Source organism: Tetrao urogallus (assembly GCF_951394365.1).
Source record: "Tetrao urogallus genome assembly, chromosome: 2".
NCBI classification, from domain to species: Eukaryota; Metazoa; Chordata; class Aves; order Galliformes; family Phasianidae; genus Tetrao; species Tetrao urogallus.
Window position 1 is genome coordinate 45,330,902 of NC_136814.1, and position 22,730 is coordinate 45,353,631.

Here is a 22,730-nt window from a genome sequence, read left to right on the forward strand (position 1 = left end):
TGTGCATTTTTGCATTTGTGCCTCTTAGTAACTGAGATCCAATAGAAAGCTTATCTACAGCTAATTATCCTGCATACAGATTCTCTGCAGTCCTACAAATTTCATTCTGCATATTTTGGCTTAGTAGGAGCACAGACAGGTCTTTTCCCACATACCAGTTAGTTATTTTTCTGAACTCTGTAAGGGAAGCTGTTAAAAAATATGGTCTTGTATCAGATATTCATACTGGCTGTATTTTTCAAAAGTTATCGGAGATAGGTTGTGTGTAAACAAGATGCCCAGGTCTCTGTTTTAGAAAGACGGTCCTTGCCTAAGAGAAATTACAGTTTGAACTTCAGTAAATTAATTGTATTTTTTCTTTACTTCAGTAGTAGCAAAAATATATAAATAAATCATGGAGCACAGAAAACTTTTTGGCTTTTCAGAACTCCGATTCAACTTGTTTTTCTTTTGTACAGACTATTTCTTAAGTAAAGCTCCTGTCTTTTGTTGTGGCAACTGTGTAATATTTATGTTTAAGCTTGATTTAACTTTGTTTTCTTGGATCAAGAACACAGCCAAACAACTTCTGCATAGAATCCCACTGTTCAGCCCATTACTCCCTCTTTACAGTATCATACAAACAGAAAGGATGGGGCTGAGCTAGTGGGCATCTGTCCCTTTTTAGGATGGTGATGTATTGCCAAGTCTGTGAAGCCTCTGTTGCAGTAACTTGACTTACTTCTGCTTAAGTGGATTCTGAGTTAAGAATGGGAAAACCTTTCTGTCAAATAACACGGAAGTGAGAAAGGCAATTTCAGATTTTTACCTTAAATTAAATAATTGTTTATTATGCTTAGAGTTCAACTCCCTTTTACATCAAAGAGGGCTTAGCTTCACTCTATTAAAAGCTAGTGCTATTTTGTTTTTTTCTCATTTGTGTAGTGTTATGGGTGATTCATGGGCCCTTTGCCATGCAATGAGATAATTAATAGCTTCAAAACAAGCAAAAAACCATCATGGTGACTTATATTCTTGGAGTTTAAAAGTCTCAAATGCAGATCTTGCTGTGTGGTTTTTTTTTTAGATGCTGTTGTGTATTCATAGAAACTACCAAAAAAAAAAAAAAAAAAAAACAATTCTCCAAACTATATGTGTAGCCATGATTTTTTCTTTAATGAAAATACCAAACTCTTTCAGATGTCCAAAAGGTGGTGCTAGTATCTTCTTCATTGGAAATTCCTGTTCAGACACATCATGCTTTGGAACTTTCTGCACCTGCTGATCTGGACAAAACTACAACTGAGCTGGCTGAATGGTTGGTATTGATTGACCAGATGCTCAAGTCGAACATAGTCACCGTGGGAAATGCTGAAGATATCAACCGGACTATTGCACGGATGAAAGTATGTGTTTCAGTGAAGGCTGGAGGTTTGGAAAATAAGGAGACGCTTGTAATTTCTTGACTAAATATGTAGGCTAAAAATGTATTAAAAAAACCAACAAAACAAAACCACTACCATAAATGCTTAACCTGCAAATTGCGCTTCAAAATCTGTTGATATTACGCTACTCTCCCTCTACTATATCCTCTTAATTCCTTGTCTCCCTTCATAAGCAAGATGTGAGATAGGCAGTGCTATTTATTTATTTATTTAATTTAAACAAAACACATAGAGAAGAACTGCAGATGGTATCTTCAGTGATAATATATAGATAACTTACTGAAGCCTTTGGGACAGCTTCAGTACTCCATCATTGGAGGGTGACCTATATGATCTACTTAGTAGTGTTGTTTTTTTTTAAATGAAATTTGTTATGTTGTAACTATTGTAAACTGATTTCCAGAGACATGTTAAAGAGATTATAGGTTTAAATGTAAATGGTTATGGTGTAAATACTTTTCTGTTGATAGCTTATGCTGTGGTGAGCTGTGACAAAGGGCAGCATTTGTGAGACGTATGCTGCCATTAAGGTTCACTGCATTTGACTTGATGTCAATTAACATGAGTAACGGTATGTGTACAAGCTACAGGCTTTATGTTTCTATTTCTGAGGACATCTATCATCATTTGGTATTTGATAGAATAAATGTGAAAGTGCTCTCTTTTAACTGTATAATGCTTATGATATGAGGTGCTGGTACATAGCTGTAGTTGAAAGAATTATCATGTTCTGTCTATGGTCCATGCTGACTATTCTTCCACCTTACCCATCTCCTTGTAAATGTGTACACTTGCATTTGTGTCTGTATAAAGATCAGAGGGTGGTAAGGCAAAAATAAATTATGAAAGAGAGAAAAACATACTGGAAAACATTTCACGATGACTGGTTGTAACTGTGATTTGTGCAAGCTAGCCTCCACATCTGGATTTTCACTTGTAATTCAGAATACTTTTGCATTTTAAAGCAGTGCTATAATACTGTGACAGCTCAAGGGTTGTAAATAGTGATGAAGCTGCCATCTGTCTCTGGAGACATAGATGCTTAGTCTTATGTATAAGTAATACAGATAATAATGTTAAGTAAATCCTGTTTTTTGTACCTAAAAAATCATATCCTAATTCTCAACAGATAACAAAGGCAGATTTGGACCAACGGCACCCTCAGCTTGATTCTGTTTTTACATTGGCTCAAAATTTGAAAAATAAAACTTCCAGTTCAGACGTTAGAACAGTGATTACGGAAAAATGTAAGTTCCTCCATTCTGTGTTTTTAAAATGTAGTGTTTCCATGACGGTAAAATCTTCATCTCTTTCTCTTAAACTCTTGATTTTTAACCCAGCTGAAGTTGTCTTCCTTAAGTAAACTGAAAATTAGCATTTATATGGGTTTCGCTATAGAAGTCTAATGAAAATTCTTGGAAGAAGAGTTGCTATTTATTTTGTTAACCTACTGTATTGCTGGGATTTTAAAATAACTTATGAAGAACTTGAGTTACTTGACAGATACAGAGCCAGAGATAAGGATTTTATAAGGCTTTTTATTTGTTGATATAAAGGAGCTATTAATATATTTTTATTTTTGCTGATCCTACATAACACTGGACAGTTGTTTTTTTTTTTTTTTTTAAAAAAAAGCATGAATGTATTGCCTTGGAAGACTAACTTTTGAAATTGTTGATTGAGAATTAGAGCTTTTAAGTCATTTGTGTGTACATTAAATAAATACTTTGAAAATTTCTTTTACTGGTACTTACAGAAGGAAAACACAACTGACACAAGTAGAAACCAGGGGATGTCATAGTCTTTGAATTCCTGGGGCTTTGCCAGTTGCTAAGATTAGAAAATTAGTGCAGCAGGAAATACTTCAGTTAGCAGAAAAAAGCGATCTGTGAAACAATGGAAAGATATATTTTGCTGTCTTTTTCTGCAGGGTACTTTGGTAGTAGGATGGTAGCTATTGTAGTTCAGTAGAGTCAGTCAGGAAGGGGAGACTTGGTCATTTGGAAAGCATCCCTCACAAAAGATAAAAGAGAATGAAGAAATTGTATTTTGAAAACTGATGTTGAGTTTCCTGATAGCTGTTCTTGCTAAAGATGGAAGCAGGGAAGCTATGCTATGTATGTTGCCACAAAATGAAGCTTCCAGTAGATACTCTATGTGTGTGAAGATTTTGCTACCTCTTATTTAACATGAAAAAAGTGAAGTTTACATTTGTAAAGAAAAGTATGTCTCTGTTATGAGGGTTTTGTATTAGTTTGCTCTTTTCTCAAGTGAAGAACAGAACTGCTTTGTACGTCTCATTCTTTAAATGCTCGGGAGAATATACAGTTGCAAATCTGTTAAGTGTTGCTAGATGAAGCCTAATTACTCTAATAGCTGAGAGCGCAGAAGTAAAGTTTCTCTGGAACTTGCTTAGTAGTAACTGCCCAGACGCAGGAAATTAAAAACAACATGTAATCGGGTTTTCTTTCCCAATTTTGAACCCACAGGCAGATCCTTGAGGCCACCAAGAATTTCATTGTCAGGGAGTGAAGGAAAAGGAAATATATCAATAGCAGATAATTGCATTAGGGTATTTTGAATGGATAAAAATTTCAATCCATACAGAAAGCAAGGTTAACCTGCCCATTCACAGGAAAAAATCTGTAACGGAAATTCGAGGTATATTCATTCATTAATAATATCTGTATAGAAAGGTCAAATATGTATCAGTTTCAACCCACTTGCTGTTTAGATAGTTGTTTCACAGGGATATTTTTCCTTTCAGCCTTGTGGGGAGAGCTTAAAATCATAGACTTTTCTCTACAGTTTATTAGCCAGCACACAGTGTTATACCCATTTTTCATTCCTGCTGTTTTTGCTTTTGTATATACATTTGCTGTTGGGGTTACCGAAGCTTTCTTTTGAGGTCTCATTCAATTCGTTCAATGACCTACATCATAGCAGAAAACTATAGTCACTCTGGCGAAGGCGCTTCACTGCCACAGTCTGAGAGCTCTGTGAAGCTGAACAGAACATTATTGGATGTATTTTTATAGATAAGAGATCCTGCCAGGCAGATCAAGCAAACTGACTTTGGATGTTCATAAAAGATTTATAAAACAAAACAAACAAACAAAAAAAGCAAAATAACAAAAGAACCTGCAGAGGGTAAAGTTCACTTACATGGTTTTTAGCTTAAACACATGCCTTGGCATTTTTTTGCTTCATGAAGGATTAAGGCAACTTCATGAAAGATTAAAGCAATTTGAGTATCAATTACGTTGCTTTTCTAATAAAGTAAAATTACTGGTAAGGTAATTACCTTGGTGTTGTTGCTTATTGCCTACCTGTTGCTGCTGAGAATACAGATGTTCTCAAGAGAGCCAGCTTAGGTGGTTTTTTTGTTTTTCTTTTCTACATTTTTTTTCTTACTATTCAGTTCAAATAATACAACGTGTTGCTACTGTCATGACAGGTAGTAGGGAAGACCTATTGTTAGCTCTGTAGACTCTCAAGAAATATGCCTTTTTTATTGGTCTGTAAGTATAAAGAAAAAAGTATGATGCTGTTGGTTTCTTTCTGTCAGGCAGACTTAGTACTTTCCCTAATGCTATTATTTTGCTCTAGGCTTCAGTCATGTTTTCTTTTTCATTCTTTGTTTATTAAAGGTTGAATCTTGTTTATTGATTGTCTAAAGTAACTCTATTTATTGAGAGAGGAGATATTTGAAGGAAATGGGGCAAGATCAATAACTTCTCTGTTGTATAATCTACACAAGCCTGTAGAATCCTGTGGTGGAGTGAAAATACTAAAGCAAATTGTTAGTGGAGTGCTCCTACCTTAGCCATAGTTGCTGTGCAGGTGCTACTAGACTGAGTTCAACACACACGGTGGTCGGTAAACCTTAGTTCACTTTTTAAGTGCAGAAAGGTGACTTGCTGTGGCACAGCCTTCACCCTTCCCTGGTGTTCTCTGGAAACTCTGCTGGTGGCGGATCTACTGTGACATCTTTGCTGTGCAGTTGTTGCACATTTACCTCCTGTGAACACGTAAAAAGTAAAGGGTAATGCCTTTGGAGACGTCCAGAAATAGTAGTTGTTACCTGTATGCTGACCTGCTTAAACAAGAGGCAGTCAAACCCCTACTTTTTGTTTACTTGCATGAGCATATAAATTACTTGAGGAACTAAAATACAAAATATTGAAGTGACTGTATTTGAAAATGAGTTACATTATTGCCTCTTGTCCTGAGGAGTAGGTGGTAGTTAGGACTACTTGATTAGTTACTTTTTTTTTTTTTTTTTTTTTTTAATCGTCCTCTCCAGTGGAAAAAGTAAAGAACCAATGGGATAACACCCAGCATGGTGTGGAGGTGCGGCAGCAGCAGCTGAAGTACATGCTGTCAGACAGCATACAGTGGGATGAGCGAAGAAAAGAAATGGAGCATCTCATGGAGCAGTGTGAGATCCGTCTGCGCATGCTTCAGCAGGCCCCAAAGGATGTGCTTGTCAAACAGATTTCAGATAACAAGGTGAGACCATCTGCAGTTGACTTCTCGGTCCATGTGATGCTATTGGATTCATTTGATATCCGGATGTAAGGTTGATATGGTCGTTCTGTGATTTTGGGCACTCTGTGCTCTAAATCACTTTTTTTCATCAGCCTTCCTGAGAATTACTTTTGAGAGGAAAACAGGTGGCATGAATACTTGTGTGCCTTTTTATAAGCGTGGCTGAGAGGAGCATAGCATAATCCGATAAATGATGCTACGCAAAAAATCCTTGTCTTGATAAAAGTTTTATCATAGAACCACAGCATGTAGCAGAAATCTATTAACAATAGTAAATCCAGGCATGGGAGAAGTTATATAAAATTATCCCAAGTTTCACTTCTGATTGATACGAAGCATATTCATCTTATTTTTTCCCTCAATTCCACATGAATTTTGTTGCTTTTTGTATCACAGTGAACATGCTGTGATAAATCAGTAAATCTGATGTTCTTTGTGGTTGCTGTTTGAAAAAGGGCAGGCTGTAGGAGGCTCAGGGTAAGAACTAAAGAGACTAATGATTGAGGAAGGGCTCTTATCAGTGTGGAACTCAGAACAATCTTTAATGCACTTCAAAAAAATGTGTGTATGTATGTAAATAGACATTCAGTGTAGGGATGTGGCTAGGTATGAAAAAAAGGAGAGAGCTTAGTAATGTGTATTTCTCACTGACCCTAGCTATTTCAGTAAGCAGTAAAATTTTTTGTTCTTCATTGCCTTTCCTGTGTGAGCAGAGAATTGGAAATGGGTCTTAGGCCTAACTTTTTGCTTTCTCAAAGGAAATTAGGCATGTGGCCAAACGAGTATGGAAATAAAAAAGATACAACTGATTAATAAATAAATAATATATATATTTTATCTTATTTAAAGCTCTGTAAGGGCTAAGTACATTATATCGTGCCAGTTGTATCAGTGTTAGCATAACTTAGATTTGTTCACGCTGCTAAAACCTAAAACTGTTTTTACTTCTGTTGCCAGTAAAACGTACAGGAAAGTTTTCCTAGTTCTTGCTGGCTTTAGCAATATAATTTTTCTCACTTGTGTTTTGGTTCATTGTTAGAATGCTTTAATAGATCTTCTTTTAAAAGGAATTTTATTCCATAAAAGAATTATGCACATTCCTACTTTTTTAAGCATAAAAAAGGTATTATAATGATAATTAGATAATATGGAAAGCAGTCTGATTTTGATTTTTCTTTAATGTCTTACTCTGAAATTCCTTTTTAGTTGTTAATACATGATTTGCATAGGGGAGACATCACAGTAGCTGCGTTCAATGATCTTTCTAATAAACTTCTTCGAGAGTATCGTGAGGATGACACAAGGAGAGTGAAGGAAACCACTGACCAAATGAATACTTGCTGGGTTAATCTGAACGAAAGGTAATTGGTTGCAAGGTTTCACTATATACCTTTCTGTTTTAAACTTGTATCTTATGTTTATCACTTACACCTATTTCATTCTCATCTCTGCAGGCTTAGCTTTACTGCAGCATTTAGCTCTGCTTCAGTGGTTTGATCAGTTGTAGTGAAGCTGAATTTTGATGATGGAAATTCCCCCACAGTTTATTATGGAAGGCTTCTGTACGACTTCCAATTCTTTGTTCAAAAATGATAGTAATAAGTATTAAAAAAAAAAAAGAAAAAAAAAAGTGCTTATCTCATGTTTGTTCTCCACTTTGCTTGTGGCTATTTTTTCTCTAAAGGTCTTTGAGCAATTCTTCCTGTTCTGTGATGATGCTATGCTCTCTGTATATAAGTAGTTTGTTACTGTGCTTCCTTTTCATAAGGCTGAAAGTATTTAGCTCTGCTTTCCAATGTGTTAATTTATTTAAGGCCTTTCATCTAATGGAAACTTTTCCTGAATGGGGCTGTGCTTTGGGTTTCTGACTGCGATGTGTCTGACACTCCCATCTAGAAAGCATTTGATCTATAGGAACTGAGATTTGAAGCTTCTTTGTATTCATCCTATTCATCATTTGCAAATAAGTCTTACAAACCAAATGCTGAACACATGATTGCATGTGTTTTTTTATGTGTAATATTTTTTGTGTGTGCAAAGTAATATAGTTGCTGCAAAAAGTCTTCAGCATTTTATGGGTAATTAAGCCCAATGTCTGACTCAATACCAGCATCTTTTAAAGACAATATACTTTGTGACTACAAGGACAGAAGAGAGATCTGATCCTATGTGTATGGGAATGGGGTAAATGATAACCAAAATCTGTGTGTATGCATGCATATAGGTGCACACAAAAAAGGGAAGCTGCTTTTTTTTTTTTTTTAAATGAGGTGTGAGTTAATTGAGAACGAATCTTTCATAGTAAAGCCTCTACAGTTGAATGATATGTCCTGGGGAAGAAAAGGAAGAGAACTTTACAGTGGTAAGCAGTTGGTTTCACAGGTAATTAAGGAAGAAGAATGTAATGTCTTGTTATCCTTCCTTGGAGGAAAATGATATCTTTGTAGTTTTCTGCTTTTGATGTCACAAAGAGTTTTATACAACTCGTTTCCTTGTTATTTCCATTGAGAGATGAGATACAGAACAGACAAAACTTTATATGGCTCATTCTGTGTGATCATTTGAGAGAGAATAAAGACTTGTTGATCTCTAAATGTTTTAGAGACATCTAACATAGAGTTTTCAAACAACTAAAATATTTCATGATTGATCTAATTTGGGCATTTTCTTTTCGTGGTTCTTCAGTTAAAATGTCCAGTAGGCAGAAGCAAAGGAAAGACTTTTAGCATATGACAAAAAATTCCATAGCTTTTTACTTTGTGAACTAGGTTATAGTGATGAGGTCACCTTTTGAAATGACCCATCTTGGCCATTCATTTGAACTGAGTCTGCATGTTCCTCTGCCTTTCCTCAGAGTAAAGTAGTATCTTTTCCAAAAATGCTGTTAACTTCATCTGAAATACGTTGTGATTTCTGGGAATAGAGATGCAATTAGAGGTTGGCAAGAGAGCTCCTGGTTGGATTAGCAGTACCTTAGGTTCCAGCTCTGTAGTAGCCTGATTCAAATTCAAACTTTGCAGTTTTGTCTAGAGCTAGCATAAAGCTGCTCACCAGCAGGTGATCAGAAAGAAAAGTTCCTGACTGAAGCCTCTAATTATTTTTGAATCTGCTTGAAGTATGGAATAGTAAGCACCTTGTGTTCTATTGTGTGTAACTGAAGCTCCACAGTTATCACTGGGACTGCTATGCTGCAGCCTTACAGAGATGAACATCTGCTTTGTTTCTTAAGTAGTGGCAGAATATACAGGAGAGCTTAGGAAACCAGTGGGTAGTCAGAGCATGGAGCTGCTCACTGTAACCCTGCAGAGCAGAGCAGAATTAAAAGGGGAGACTGCAATAAGAGTACCTTTTCAGGGGAATGAAGGTTTTTATCTTTGCCTTTAAATGCAATAAACAAAAAATCTAGTGAACCTTGAGCGCTGAGGATGGCTTAATGTGACAGATCTCAGGGCAGACAAAGATTGTGCCTGCAGTGTTGCATGTCCTATGGCTTCTATAAGCACAGACCTGTATTTATGGCATAATGCTTTAAAATACCATCTCTGGCTGTAGCTATGCCTGGAGGTTGCAGAAGGGGGTCCTTATTAGCATTACCTGGAATAATCAGTCCTGAATGTCCTCAAGAGTGCTAGCAGTAAGGCTTGTCATGAAACACAAAGTTGAAGGAAAATAGTGGCATTAAGAGGCTGAAGCTTTCTCACGTTGACATTGTTTAAATTGACTATTCTGTCCACTGGCTATTTATTTTTATTTCAGGATGAAGCTGTAGTTGTTCTGCATCATTCTGCTGCTTCAGTATTAAACTGTAGTTGCCATCTAAACTGCCTCAGATGTTCTTCCCTGATTTTCTTTTGATCACATGCTTATATACATTGCATATTTTTAGTGTAAATCTGAAAAGAAGAATTGTGTGGAACAGGGCCATGAAAGCTTACATGCTAGAGGTGTAACTCTGTTTTTGTTTTTTTTTTTTTCTTGGATATTGCTGATCAAATCTGCTTAATCATTCTCTACTGCCACTGAATTAAGTAAAATTAGCAGCAGTTTTGTGGAATTCTGTGAGTTCTCCTTACATTTAATGCTTGCCTACTGGAAAGAGAGCATCTTTTGGAGACTGTTCCGATCATTTTAGAATTCTTCGTGAATCTGAATCATCTTGGCATGGAGGAGAGATTAATCTTCAATATAAAATTCTCCATCAACTTCATTTTAAATTTGAAGCCTTTACTAGAGTGAAATGAAAATATTTGGGTCTATTCTGTAGGGCAGTTGTTCACTACTGCTGTATAGGTCATCATTAAAAGCTGCCATGTAGTCTTAGAATTTTAATTGCAAATCTGTTAATTTATGCCTCTGGGTTGCATGCTTAATGCAAGGAATGATTTTCGGCTTTAATTCAAATATTGTGACAGCATTGTTACTGCAGTAGGATTTAATTTTTCACTTTAATTTCAACCGAGCAGAAAGTTTGAGAAATTAGAACTTTGGGCTGAAGATTACAATCTTCAATGGATCGATCTTATTAAATACAAAGTTCAAGTTGCCTTAGTTCCCATCCAGTTCATCAGTATTTAGGCTTAGAGATCTGGGTCACTTGGTGTTTTATCCTCTAGGGCTTTTCTCTTTCTTTGAAGGTCACCTTTATTATCAGTCTGTTCTTGTTGTCACTCCTGTTCTTCCACCTTTGGCCTTAGCCCCCTGCAAGGGAAGAAGATCCCTGCAGAGTGAGAGGCGTTTGAAGTCAGAGCTCATAAGTGGTTTTACTTTACACTTTTCCTCACAGTTCCTTGGTGTGCTCTAATTTTTGAGCTGATACTCGGTATTTTTTTTTTACTGTATCTGGTCAAACATTTAGTCATCCCTAGCATGCTGTTTATTTTTTATTTTGTCAAGAGGAGGCAAAGCATGCCAAAGCTTTATGCCTGAATGAAGGCTTCTTATCATGCTGCTCATTTGCCAGTAGCCAAAACTTGGGGAGGCACAAAGTCAGGAACAATCCACAGAATCTCATTTTGAATAAAGCACTTATTAACAAGTGACATAAGGTCTATCCTCCAAATATTAGGGTTGTAACTCTATGCTACTGCAGGTTGTTTCTAGAAAATTCTGTTGTTTATGCTGGTATTTGGGAACGTGAGCCTGGCAAACTCGAGGTTGTGTCAGATGCTCTTAGTGCCATTGAAGGAAAGTAATGTTTCGTTTCTTGCATCTGGCTTTTCTGATGTGCTGGAAAACTGGAATACCTTCTTTGAAACAACTTCTCACATTTAACTTTGTTAATCAGAGCTTTTGAAGTTGCTGACTTATAACAGTTTTCAATATAAGTTTTGTTTTAATGATGAGGAAACAGTTCAGATTCCAGAAGTGCAATCTGATCTACTCTCAGGAGGTCTGTTCAAGTTGTGTACCTGTAGGCTAATTCTAAAGGTTTTGAATCAGTTCCTTGCCTTCAGTTGTACATCTGGAGAATTTTTTTATTGGCTCAAAATCTGGGCTATATTCTAATTCTGCCAGTTGTCTTTTCTTTAAACATGTTGAGTATGGGCTGACTGTTACGACTATAATATATTAGTCTTTGTCTTATAGCAAAAAGAATCAGGTATTTGACTTTTCATACTTCCAGAGTTTAATTTTGCAGTAGATAGAAATTAGGGGAAATGTTTCTGCTCACTGTAGAAGAAAAAAATTCCCCCAAGTTCTCAGTGTTTCTACGCCATGTCATTTTTGTTGAAGAGAAGCATTCACACATTTCGCATATGGGAATGACCTCTGCTAATAAGAGTAGCATAAGCCTGTGATGATAATGCTCAAAAAGAAGATACCTCTGATTCTTCCACATGCATTCTTTAAAAGCACTGTGAAATAAGTAAGTTTGGAATATCTGTTGATAACTAAAAATATAATAATCAGAGAAACAGTGGTATAAATAATGATAAAACAAGCTGATACAGAGCTATAGTTTCTTAATAAAGAGAAGTTTCAGATTATCTTTTAGAAGTTTCATTATGGTGTGTGTAATACTGAAGAAATATATTGTCGCTTGCTGTCTTGTTTTCAGAGCTGTTGATAGACAGAATATCTTGGAGACGGAGCTGAAGACAGTACAGACCTCATGCAAGGATCTGGAAAGCTTCCTCAAGTGGCTTCAAGAGGCAGAGACAACAGTTAATGTTCTTGCAGATGCTGCTCGGCGTGAGAACACAGCTCAGGACAGTGCCTGTGTAAGGGAACTCAGAAAACAGATGCAGGTGAGAAACTGCTGGTTATTGTGCTTTCCCTCAGTGGCAAATATTATAAAGGAAATCTAGTTTCACCCACTGGACAGTGAAGGTTTACAGCCTATTGGAATGTATTTAAAAACAGTATCTGAGAAGTCAAGTGTGAGAAGGAAGCAGATATATTCCCTAAGATTTGAAATGTAAATGTGTGTTTTGTGGACATCTATGTCACTTAGTGCTCTCAAACCTCTTTGTATGTTGGCTGTATTCAGGAAGAGTAGGAAGGAGGGACAGAACCTGGGATCAGTCTTCATTAAGGATACAATGCATTGATGGGAGAACAGGACTGTTTCTTAAAATTTATGCATTTGGGCCTGTGGCAGGAAAAAGCTGAGCATCGCTGTATTTTGTCTTTCTGTGCTGCATGCATTTCCTTTGTTGTCCTGTTTAACAGATTTGAATGCTTTCATGTGTCATAATTCTCCTGAATCTTTTAATATATATTTTTTCCTTTAAGTAATTTACCTTATTTAGTGTAGTTATTTTGATATGCACAAAGCTGAGAAGCTCTCAAATCCTGTGCTCTGAGTTTGGAGCCGTATTTTCTGTGGTCTTAATTAATGACGTTTGGACAACAAGATTCTGCTATTAGTAGGGCTCTAATCTGAACATATCTGTGTTGAGTTTAAATGAAACAAGGCAATTTGAATTATCTGATAACAAATTACTCACTGTGATTAGAAAGAAAAGAATGATATATTGTGGTGTTTTGTGCCTATGGAAGATGACATGTCAGTCAGTGACGTTTCTGTGATTATGGTCAGTCAGGTAACTCATCTGTAGAAATGTGTTTCTCTGATAACAAGAAAAAGCTGTTATTTTGCACTGTTATATAGCACTGCTGGCTATATGCTGTTGTGAAGCATCTTGGTAAGGGAAGATTGTTTGCTTCTTCGTTGTTCTTCGTTTTGATTAAAACTGATAGAGTAATGCTATGTGAAGGGAGAATTGCTGGGCAAAACTTCCAGCTATGTGGGGAACACTCTATCACATCCATTGTCCAGGCTTGTAACCATAGCCTCTGAGAAGGGAGATGTAGATGCTGGACCTGGCCTCCCCTTGTGGTATTCCTTGAGCTGAAATTGTCTGTCTTGCTCCTATACACTGTGTAGATGCAGTGTAATTGTTTGAGTTACCTATTGCTTTATTGTAATATTTTCAGCTTCCAAAGTATTGATAAATATAGGTGAAATAATTGATAAATATAGGTGAAATATATGCTGAAAACAGACTAAATATGATTATTTTTTATTACTGTGCATATTATATATATTTTCAAAATAAGATAATCTGTGTTGGGCAATGGAGATGGAACTGTCTTCCATTGCATTTCAGGACTAACTTGTTAGGCTGCAGCTCAGATCACTCTGCACAGGACTCAGTGATATGGGCACTATTGAAACCTTTTTCTGACTTCCACTGCAATGTCTGAGGTTAGGAATAGTACCATAAAAATAATCTCAACTTTGAGCAAGGCAGAAGGTAGTGATTTTTTTAGTTAATTAATTTTTTTTAAGAGTTGAATTTTGCAGTTATAGTGTTAGTCTTGTTTATTTATTTGCCATGATCAAAATGTAGCAAAAGGCTTTCTTTTCAAGTAGCTACTGGAACCAGTCTGTGTCAATCACTGTATCCAGTATGTTTAGTAGCCACCTGAAAAAGGTTTAAATCTAAAGATGCAGAAAGTGAACTAAGAAACAGGATTAACTCTGTGACAACAGGGATATTGAGACCTGTGCCTAAAGATGTATAAGTGTTCAGAATAACTTTGTCTTGTTTTATTGTAAATGGATTGTGTTTGGTCTCATTGTTAGAATCAGGCTTGTATATTAGCTGAGAAAGTAAAAAAAGAAAAAAAAAAAAGCAAAACTGTAAGAAGAGGGCAAGTGTAAGCTGTGGACATTGTTTTATGTAGAAGAGATTTGAGTTCCTGCACATTTATTTCTGAATGTTTTGATGTTTCTAGACCTGTCCTGCTGCATATGTTACTTCCAAAAAAAGTTTATTTGCAGTGTTATCAGTTAACGGTGCTAGGCTGGAGCTGTACTTGTGGTGGTAGAGGAGAGTAGGTGTAAGCCAGAAGCAAGACAGTACAGGGGAATAGTTTAACTGAGTGGTGGAAATGATGGGGGAAAAAAGCCAAATTTGAGGTGGAGGATACAGGTAGTAAGATTTCTAAATATGGGATGGGAACAGTTTTTCAATCTGTCCTGTACGAAGAACCTGCGTCTGGCACTCATCCTTGTAACTGTGAAGTGCCTAAGAAGAGGCATGCCAGCATATAAATCACCAACATCTAAACTGTGAAGTATCTAGAATCACAGAAACTTGTTAGTTAATTCTAACTTTAGCTGGTGCCTCTGTACCGTCCTCAGTGATGTGCTTGAAATGTGTGCATATGTGCATATGGCAATATATATGTGAAGTAATATGATCACTTGTTAGAGGGTCTTCAAATTCCAAATCTAGATAAAAATATGGTACACTTTGAAATGCGATATGCCCTGATCTTACTGTAAAATTAAATAAAAGCATTTATCTTAGAAGGTGAATTACATTTAGATCTGAATTACATTTAGATTACATTATTCAACTGAAGCTGAAGATAAGAATTAGTGTGTTTTTTTTGTATAATGTGTTTAGTTCTTCTCATGAAAGAAGTGGTTTACATGTTCTGTAAAGTATCTATGTTGTCAAATGTGTTAATTTAAAATTTTTATATTTTTTAGTATTTTTCATTCCATAGTTCCCTGATCTTCCTGTCTGTCAGGAAAGACTAATGTTACAGATCTGTTAACACCCCCGAGAGAAGGAAAGATGATAAAAACCCCATGCGGAGAACACACATAATAACTTGTTTTTCTTGATACCTGTTGGCATAACTTGCTCTGGAAGAGACATTTTCATTAACTGAATTTTTGGTTTTATTTTAGAGTGTGTATCAGACGGTATTTCCTTTATTTGCCTATTTGGATCTTGTTGGTAGAGGCTATGTCAGTATACTTATTCAATTTGTGATGAATACTTCATTCCTGATGGAACTATACTTTTTAAATGGACTTGAGAAGACAGTTTTCCCTGATACTAAGTTATCTAATCTGTGTTGAGACAGTCATCTGCTGTTTACTCCTTGTTCTACCACCTGTAGTGTTGATGATGGCCTCCCTGAATGTTTGTTACAGCAGTCCCTATAATACAGATTGAACTAGAGTGAACATATCACCTTCGGAAGGAACGAGAAATAGCTGTCTCTGGTAATGCGGTACTTAGGGGTACATTGGCTGTATTGCATTGGGAGTGCCTTGCTGGTAGCTAAACTCTTCCATGGTTTTGAATGTCCTACTGTCATCCTTAGATGGCTTAAATAATTCTGCTTTGTCATTGGAAAAATATCAAAATGGTGTTAGCTCTTTGGATTCAGTGATGGCTAGGAAATGAGTGGTGGCACAACTGTATACTTTCACTTCACCAAAACCTTTGTTTCTTATCCTAATAAGTCATTAAGGGAAAGGCTTAAGTGGTTTTTAGAAGCCGTTTCCTACTTTCTATTGCAAGTGAGAATCCTTTGAGATCACTTTGACTAAATTAGCTTTGAGTTTTTGTAGCAGAAAGGTTTACCCCCTGTAGTTTTTCCTTTTGTATTTGATAATCTGGTTTTGAGAAGCACCCATGTGATTTATTAGTCTTTAGCATGTAGCTGATACAATTAGAGCAGGTATCTCTCTGCTTCTCTCTGAAGATTTATAATACAGTCTGTTATTCACTCACTACAGCTCTGCCAGAGCTGCGTTCAGTCTGAGAGCGAGAGCATCCTTTGCCAGAGTGAGGGAGCAAAAGCTCAGTCTGCCGATTGAAAGCAGCTACTAAACGAGAGCATCCGTAGTGACACACTGGAGCTGTCTTCCCAAAGGAATTTTTTTCTTGTTTCTGCAGCTTTCGTGCTTAAATTAATAATCTTTCCTGGCTATTTAGTGTACTCTTGAACGGTGGCAGATACTCGTCTGCTCAACAACTTCATTCACTCTCTGCACAGGCAGAGCTGAACAATACTGGTTAGACAAATCTCTGAAGATTTTTTTTTTTTTTTTTTTTTTTTTTTTTTTTCATTTTCTTCTCGTCGTTATTTTGAGAGAGAAACTTATGCTATATCAGCCTGCTTTGCCTTTGAAGCCTTTAAAGCCTGTAGCTCTCAGAAGCAATCCTGGAAGAGAGCATGCTCAGAAAGCTGGCAAATCATTGTCCAGTGACCGGGAGGAAATGATAGTTGCTCTACATTTATAATGCAAATTCTGAGGTGTCTTCAGAAGTGTGGCAAACTTAAAATGATGGCTGTGGTGAGAACATCTCTGCAGAAAGTTGTGGTATTGTTGCATCGTTTACAAAGGATGGCAGTTTCTTCTCCACGTTATCAGAAGCTGTGTAAGGTAAGAAATGCAAGATCTGAATCCGAAGAATATCGAATGCTAACTTTTATCTTTTTTTCTTTTTTTCCTTTTTTCTTTTTTTTTATTTTTTTGAGACAAAAAGAAAAAAGAACAGGACAGATGTGAAAAGTATCTAAGCTATATAGCATATTTTAAAGCCTGCTCATGTGCATGTTTTGTTGAAAGAATGATTAAAAATAAGTGCTTTTCAATTAAGAATATACTCCAAAAAAAAAGTGCTGTATTATTTATCATTTAAGCGTCTGGAAGGAAAACATTACCATTCAGTTAGGTTCTGTAAAATACATGCTGCCACATCTGCTTTTCCAAAGAAGTTGGTGAATTCTTGATAAATGCAGTACTTTAACTCCTAGGTACCCATTATGTAGAACTGCATTACATAATAAAACCCAGTGGTTTTGGTTTTGAGTTTAATTAAACTTTTAGTCAGGAATAAGTTCAGCAGACTAATAGGCAGCAATTTTCACATCACTTGCCAGCATTTACAGAGTTCTTTCAGAAATTAGAAAAAAAAAAAAAAAGAAAAAAGTTGCATAAAAAGCTTGTTGACACAGACTGCCACTCATATTGGCATTTTTGCTGTTAACTGTTTTGGTGGCTGATTGTTTCAGTTTCCACCAAAAGTATTTTACTGTTTAATTGTTTTTGCACAGATGCAGTAGTTAGGACTTTCAATATTGTGGTAGCAGTGTAAGCTACCTAGTAAACAAAGCTTTTTAGGCAGGTTTATCATTCATCAGATTAAATTGTTTGTAAGATACACAAAGTTGATAAGCTAGTAACACCGCTGTGTCAATTCCTGTGTGGAGTGATCAAACTGTGGTGTACTATTGGACTTAAATGCAAAGGTCCTTCTCCATAACTTTGGCTAAAAATAAAATTGGAGAGATCTTCAGCTGTGTACTGACATTAACCATACATGAAGTCTTTCTGGCTGCCTTTCAACTTGATTTTTAGTCTCACTGCTTGTGATGCTTTCACAAAAAACCTCAGGAAGCTTTATAGCACTCTTAAGCTTGTGTGCAAGCATAGGACCAAAGTGTGTGACCATGCTCAGAAGCCTCATTCCAAGCAAAGCTACTACAACTCCTCATGCTTGCTTCAATCTAATACACGTTTTATGAGCAACGTGCATTAAGAGAAATACAAAAATCTCATACAATAAAAAAGATCTCACCTTTAGGATCAAACTTGAAAGAAAGAAAAGAATGTAATGTGATATTTGTTGCATAACGTTCAAGTCTGTAGTATATGGGGAAAAGCAAATCACTTTCACGTGGGTCTTTCAATGTGCTTCTGTTTACAGGGCTTTAGAGTTTCATCTTCATTATGAAGAATGATGGTACATACAAGCTATTTTAACAAGCATGCTTCGTTTGTGTGTCTTTGCCAATTCTATCACTGAAGAACTCTGGTTGCTTTTGTGAATAGCACAAATCTTTTCCTAATGTGAAGGCATGGATTTTGGTTGGCTTTTAATAAAGACTGCAGAAGTGCTTACAACTTGTTTAGGCACATTTTTGTATATAAACTTGTTTATAGCATCAAACAAGAACAATTTAATGATTCTTGCAGTAATCATTATTTGCTAATTGGAGTGATAAAATTGTTAGAGACCAAATTTGATGAGTTTAAACCTACCCAAGGGGCAGTAAAAATCTTCTCAAAGCTGTTTCTCATGTATTTTTTCTGATTGAGAATCTGTGCAGTGATGGGGAGTTTTTGTGTAACTTAAAATTCAAATTTGTTTTTAACATGCTGCTGCTTTCTCTTGTGCATGTCTTCCTGAAAGTAGAATTTTTGTTGGTCTGCCTGTGGAGTTAAATCAGACGGTGAATGAGAGAAGACTGTTTTACAATCCCAGTCACTTCCAGCAGGTGTCAATGTAAGGCAGTGATATGTGGGAATCTGGTGACGGAAACATTAATGCTTAGATGAGAAAATGGCATGGAAATGACAAATTAAAAACAGCTCTGACAGAGGGCTGGTAAGGATCTCTGATAGCAATCTGTACATTTCTATTTTTGGTATTTCACAGGTTTGTCCATACCCTGTAAACTTAGTGGGTACACAAAACAGTTCTGCTTAAGAGAAGTTATTTACTACATAGGATGTGAATTATTGCTTCATAAGCTAGCATCTAAATATTTGATGCAAAGTGTCCTCTGAAGATTAACAGTGCACACTACAATGAGATAAACATTTAAAAAATGCCAATGAAATATTTAAGGCATATCCTTTAAGTTAGTGTTTGTCTATTTTTAAGCACAGTAGTTAAGAAAGAATAAACAAAGCTTTAAACTACTGAGGAAATTTGTAATTGTTCCTTTTATTAGCAGATACATGTCCTAGTAACTGTTGGCAGTCATAGTCTTCATTTTGCAAATTTGTTAAAGGCAGGAACAGAAACAAATGTTTTGGTGAGATACCTTTATAGCATTACTGAAAAGCAGGAGATCTTTTAGGATTTTTTTGTTTGTTTGTTTTGGTGCTTTTTTTCTTTCACTAACTCCTTTACGCCAAGGTAAATTTGGGCAGATGTAACTTCTTTTTCACTGGTATTGCCCTTTGATTCTTTTACACTCATTCTTCTAGTGGCTTATTTGTATGCTTGGCAGTGTGTTGTCAGGACGGTGTGTAACATTGTTTGCTTTAATGTTAGTAGCTTTGTCTTACAAAGGTTTGGTGCTCAAAAGAAGCAACCAGAAAAATGTTTTGTAGGGATTGTTAGCCACTCTGTATTCTTGCAAATGTGTGATTGTCCCCTAAAGAGTATCTTCTGTTAGGTATATCCAAGTAGCTTGGACAAGAATGAATTTAAATTTTTGCTGGGAGCAGAAAAATTCATGGTAAGGTAAAATCAATGTATCTTTTCTGGGAGACCGGAATATTATGTATGAAAGTGAAGATTGAGAAGCTTTCTCAATTTTCCCTGACTGAAGTGGAAGAATAGTATTTCTCTGTCAGACAGGTAAATGATTAACTTGAAATACTTATCTTGTTGGGGGAGCTTGAAGTGGATTTTTGCAATGCACTGCTGACATTGGAGCATTCTTCTGCTGGAGGAGAGACTGAGAAATATAACTGGTAGAGATGCACTTTCTTATTCCTGCTGTGGCAACTTCCTGAGAATGAGCAAATAAATTTTTCCAACACAGTAACTACCAAAAAACACCCAGCTGAAAATACCTTCCTTGTAAGGTGCTTGAAATCTCAAAATTGGCTTCTATGTGAGTCTTCCGTCTTGAAGGAGTTAGGTGAAGTGCTGAATTCCTCAAGTGTAAAAAGAAATAATGTTTCAGAAAAATATATTTTGGAGGAATTTTTTTTTTAAATGAATGTGTAGTTTAAAATGTAGCTATCACACTTTCTGCTGTTTCTTTTTTATGGCTGGTGTTAAATTTATAAAGCCAAAGACAGTTCAAAGCAGTGAATGTTAAGGTCAGCCAAACTTGTCTTGCTGTGACAGTAGCGATTGCTTTCCAAAAGATACTTAACGTTGAATTTTGTGAGTAGTAGTAAATTCTTGGTTCATATGAAATTTTAACAAATGTGAAGGTCACAAGGGGTAGGTATTAAAAGGAAAATAAAACAAAAAACAACCCACCAAATCAATGAAAGAAAACAAAAATACAATAACAAACCCTCAACATGCATCTTGAAGGGATATGTTGAGATATGGGGAAGGTGATCTTGTTTCTATTGAAGTTAACTAAATTTTCTAGTATTTGCATGTCTTTAATTTGGTTTAGAAAATAAATCAGACCTTTGATCACATTCGTGTATGAAATACTGGTAATCAAACATGGATAAGGAAGAGAATTGAGAACAAAATTAATCTTGGTTGTATGTCCTGAGATAGAACACTGAGTGAAGCTGTATGTTGATTAGAAATTATAGTAGAGACTGTCACCAAAAGCATTGCTGAACTCTGTAGATGGTTTTTGTTTTAAGAAGACAAGGTTAAGCCTGTAATGTTCCGTGTTCTTTTAATCTACCATATGGCCTTCTAGAAGGAAGGAGGCCTGAATTAAGGAAAAACTTGGAAGTAAAGACTGTTGCCTACTGAAATATGATGAGTTTAAAAATGCACTGGTAAAAAGAGTTTACTATTTTGAAACATAATTTAATAAATATAATCATCAGCGTCTGAGGAGCTTAGGTTTTCCTTTTTTGGAAAACAGTTAAGAAATGTATGTGGTAAGTCCTTCACCTCCATACGTCCCACACCTTGTTTGTATTGTAAACAATGATGTAGACGTACTGACATCTCTTTAAGATTTCGTAAGATAACGTATGTGCAGGAGTGGGATGAGACATGACTGGACGTATGGCAGGCAGAACATGAGGCTAATAAAGACTCAAATAGCTTAAAATGCAACAAGATGGCCTGCTGCCTTTGCCGACAGACTGACTGAAAGGACTAGAGCACCTTATCATTTGAAGAAGCATGGATATGCCAAGAATGTATGTCAGTGAATGATCATTTAAAATTAATGAGATGGACATAATTTCTTTTTTGTTATGGATTAGAAGTTGGAAATCTGAAAATTGGTGGTATAATACTTGAAAATAGGGACATCTGAAGTTCTGGGAGTTGAAGATTGGTTTGTTACTGGCATTTATTACAGAATAATTACAGCCACTACAGAAGCAGTGGAAGACTGAATGTAGAAACTTAATAGCTTTTAAAACTGACGTAGATGAAGACTGGAATTGAATGTCTAGGAAAACTAATTTCTTTGTAAAATTCTCAAGGAAATACAGCAAGGACATGTTATTTTAAACTTCAGCACGGAGGGAAAAGGGGAAAAAATCTGTTTTTGTACAGATGGAAAGGTAGGACTTAGTTTGGAAGATGCAGAAAAGCATTAATATTGTGTATTACCATTTAGTGCAGTTCAGAGAAAAATACTGCTTTGCAATAAGTTCTTTGGACTGAAAAATAGATTGAAGTTGTACATAGTAGGCTGCTGTACACTGGCAGAAGTATTTGATATAATTGTGTACTAACTTTTTTACAAGCTATTAACAATTTTATAGCAGAAATAACAGAAGTATCTTGATGCTGTACTGGAAGACCTGTAAACCTCAGTGCATCTATCACTAAGTTCAAGTAGAAAATAGGAAAACTTACAGAAATATAATCTAGTGGAAGTTATTTCTTTGTTGGTGTCGGCTATTAACATATGATGGATTAATTCCCTTTGGAATTTCACAGGATGTGAATATTCTCATGTTCTGTTAAACTAGAAAGACTAGAAGTGCTAAGAACCCTTCCATCTCTTGAGGACAGAAAAAATTGCTCTGAAGCAGGCTGCCCAAAGAGGCTGTGGCATTTCCATCTCCAGAGATATACAGAATGGCAGTGGATGAGATTTTGAGTGGCCAGAGTGAGCTTTGTAATTGGCTTCTGCCATTGGCATCAGATGTGTGACCTCCACAGGTCTTCCAGCTTGCAGTTCTCTGTGAGACTCTGTGCTAGTGCCCTGTTACCTTATGTGTGAAAACTAAAATAGTTGGAGCTGCAGTGCAGCAGTTCTCAGCTGTGACTGCTGCCTACTTCCTTTCAAAGGAACTTTGCATTCTTGTCTCACAAGAAGGGTTCTTACTGCTCTACTGAATTCTGATCCAAATTTGGGTCTGCTGTGACTCTGGTCTACAGTCATAGCTTGTGTCTATTTGAGAAAGAATCCTTTTGCAGTGATGTAACTACAGTGGGAACTGTGTTATATGGTTGGTGCATATCTGGACTTTGTCTTTATGATGTTAAGGCATTGTAATTTAACGTAAAACTTGCTGAAATCTGACCTGCTCCCCTCCTTTTCCAGTACTTACTTCTGCTTTATCAGATGTCATTGTCAATTCCTCTAAAGAGGAGAATGTGCCACTAGTCCCTTTCACAGAAAGGTTGAATATATCTTGCGTGATGAGTCTGACTGAAACGTAACTGTTTTATTTTGCCATTTGCCTAACTGTGATCAGTGCCAAGTGAAACTTTATAATGAATGCTTGCTTTCCAGTAAATTTTT

General features: G+C 36.2%; 1 protein-coding gene across 1 annotated transcript in view; it reads left to right on the forward strand.

Annotated features, from left to right (window-relative positions):
- The window catches only part of UTRN (utrophin), a gene marked incomplete at both ends in the record, with an annotated part of 311,326 nt that overhangs the window by 108,367 nt on the left and 180,229 nt on the right, over positions 1 to 22,730 (forward strand). Inside the window, 5 exons of the mRNA XM_079550328.1 lie at positions 1,180 to 1,385; positions 2,554 to 2,671; positions 5,731 to 5,936; positions 7,182 to 7,336; positions 12,034 to 12,223. Coding sequence (XP_079406454.1) covers positions 1,180 to 1,385; positions 2,554 to 2,671; positions 5,731 to 5,936; positions 7,182 to 7,336; positions 12,034 to 12,223 — 875 coding nt within the window. The remainder of the gene's footprint in view (positions 1 to 1,179; positions 1,386 to 2,553; positions 2,672 to 5,730; positions 5,937 to 7,181; positions 7,337 to 12,033; positions 12,224 to 22,730) is intronic.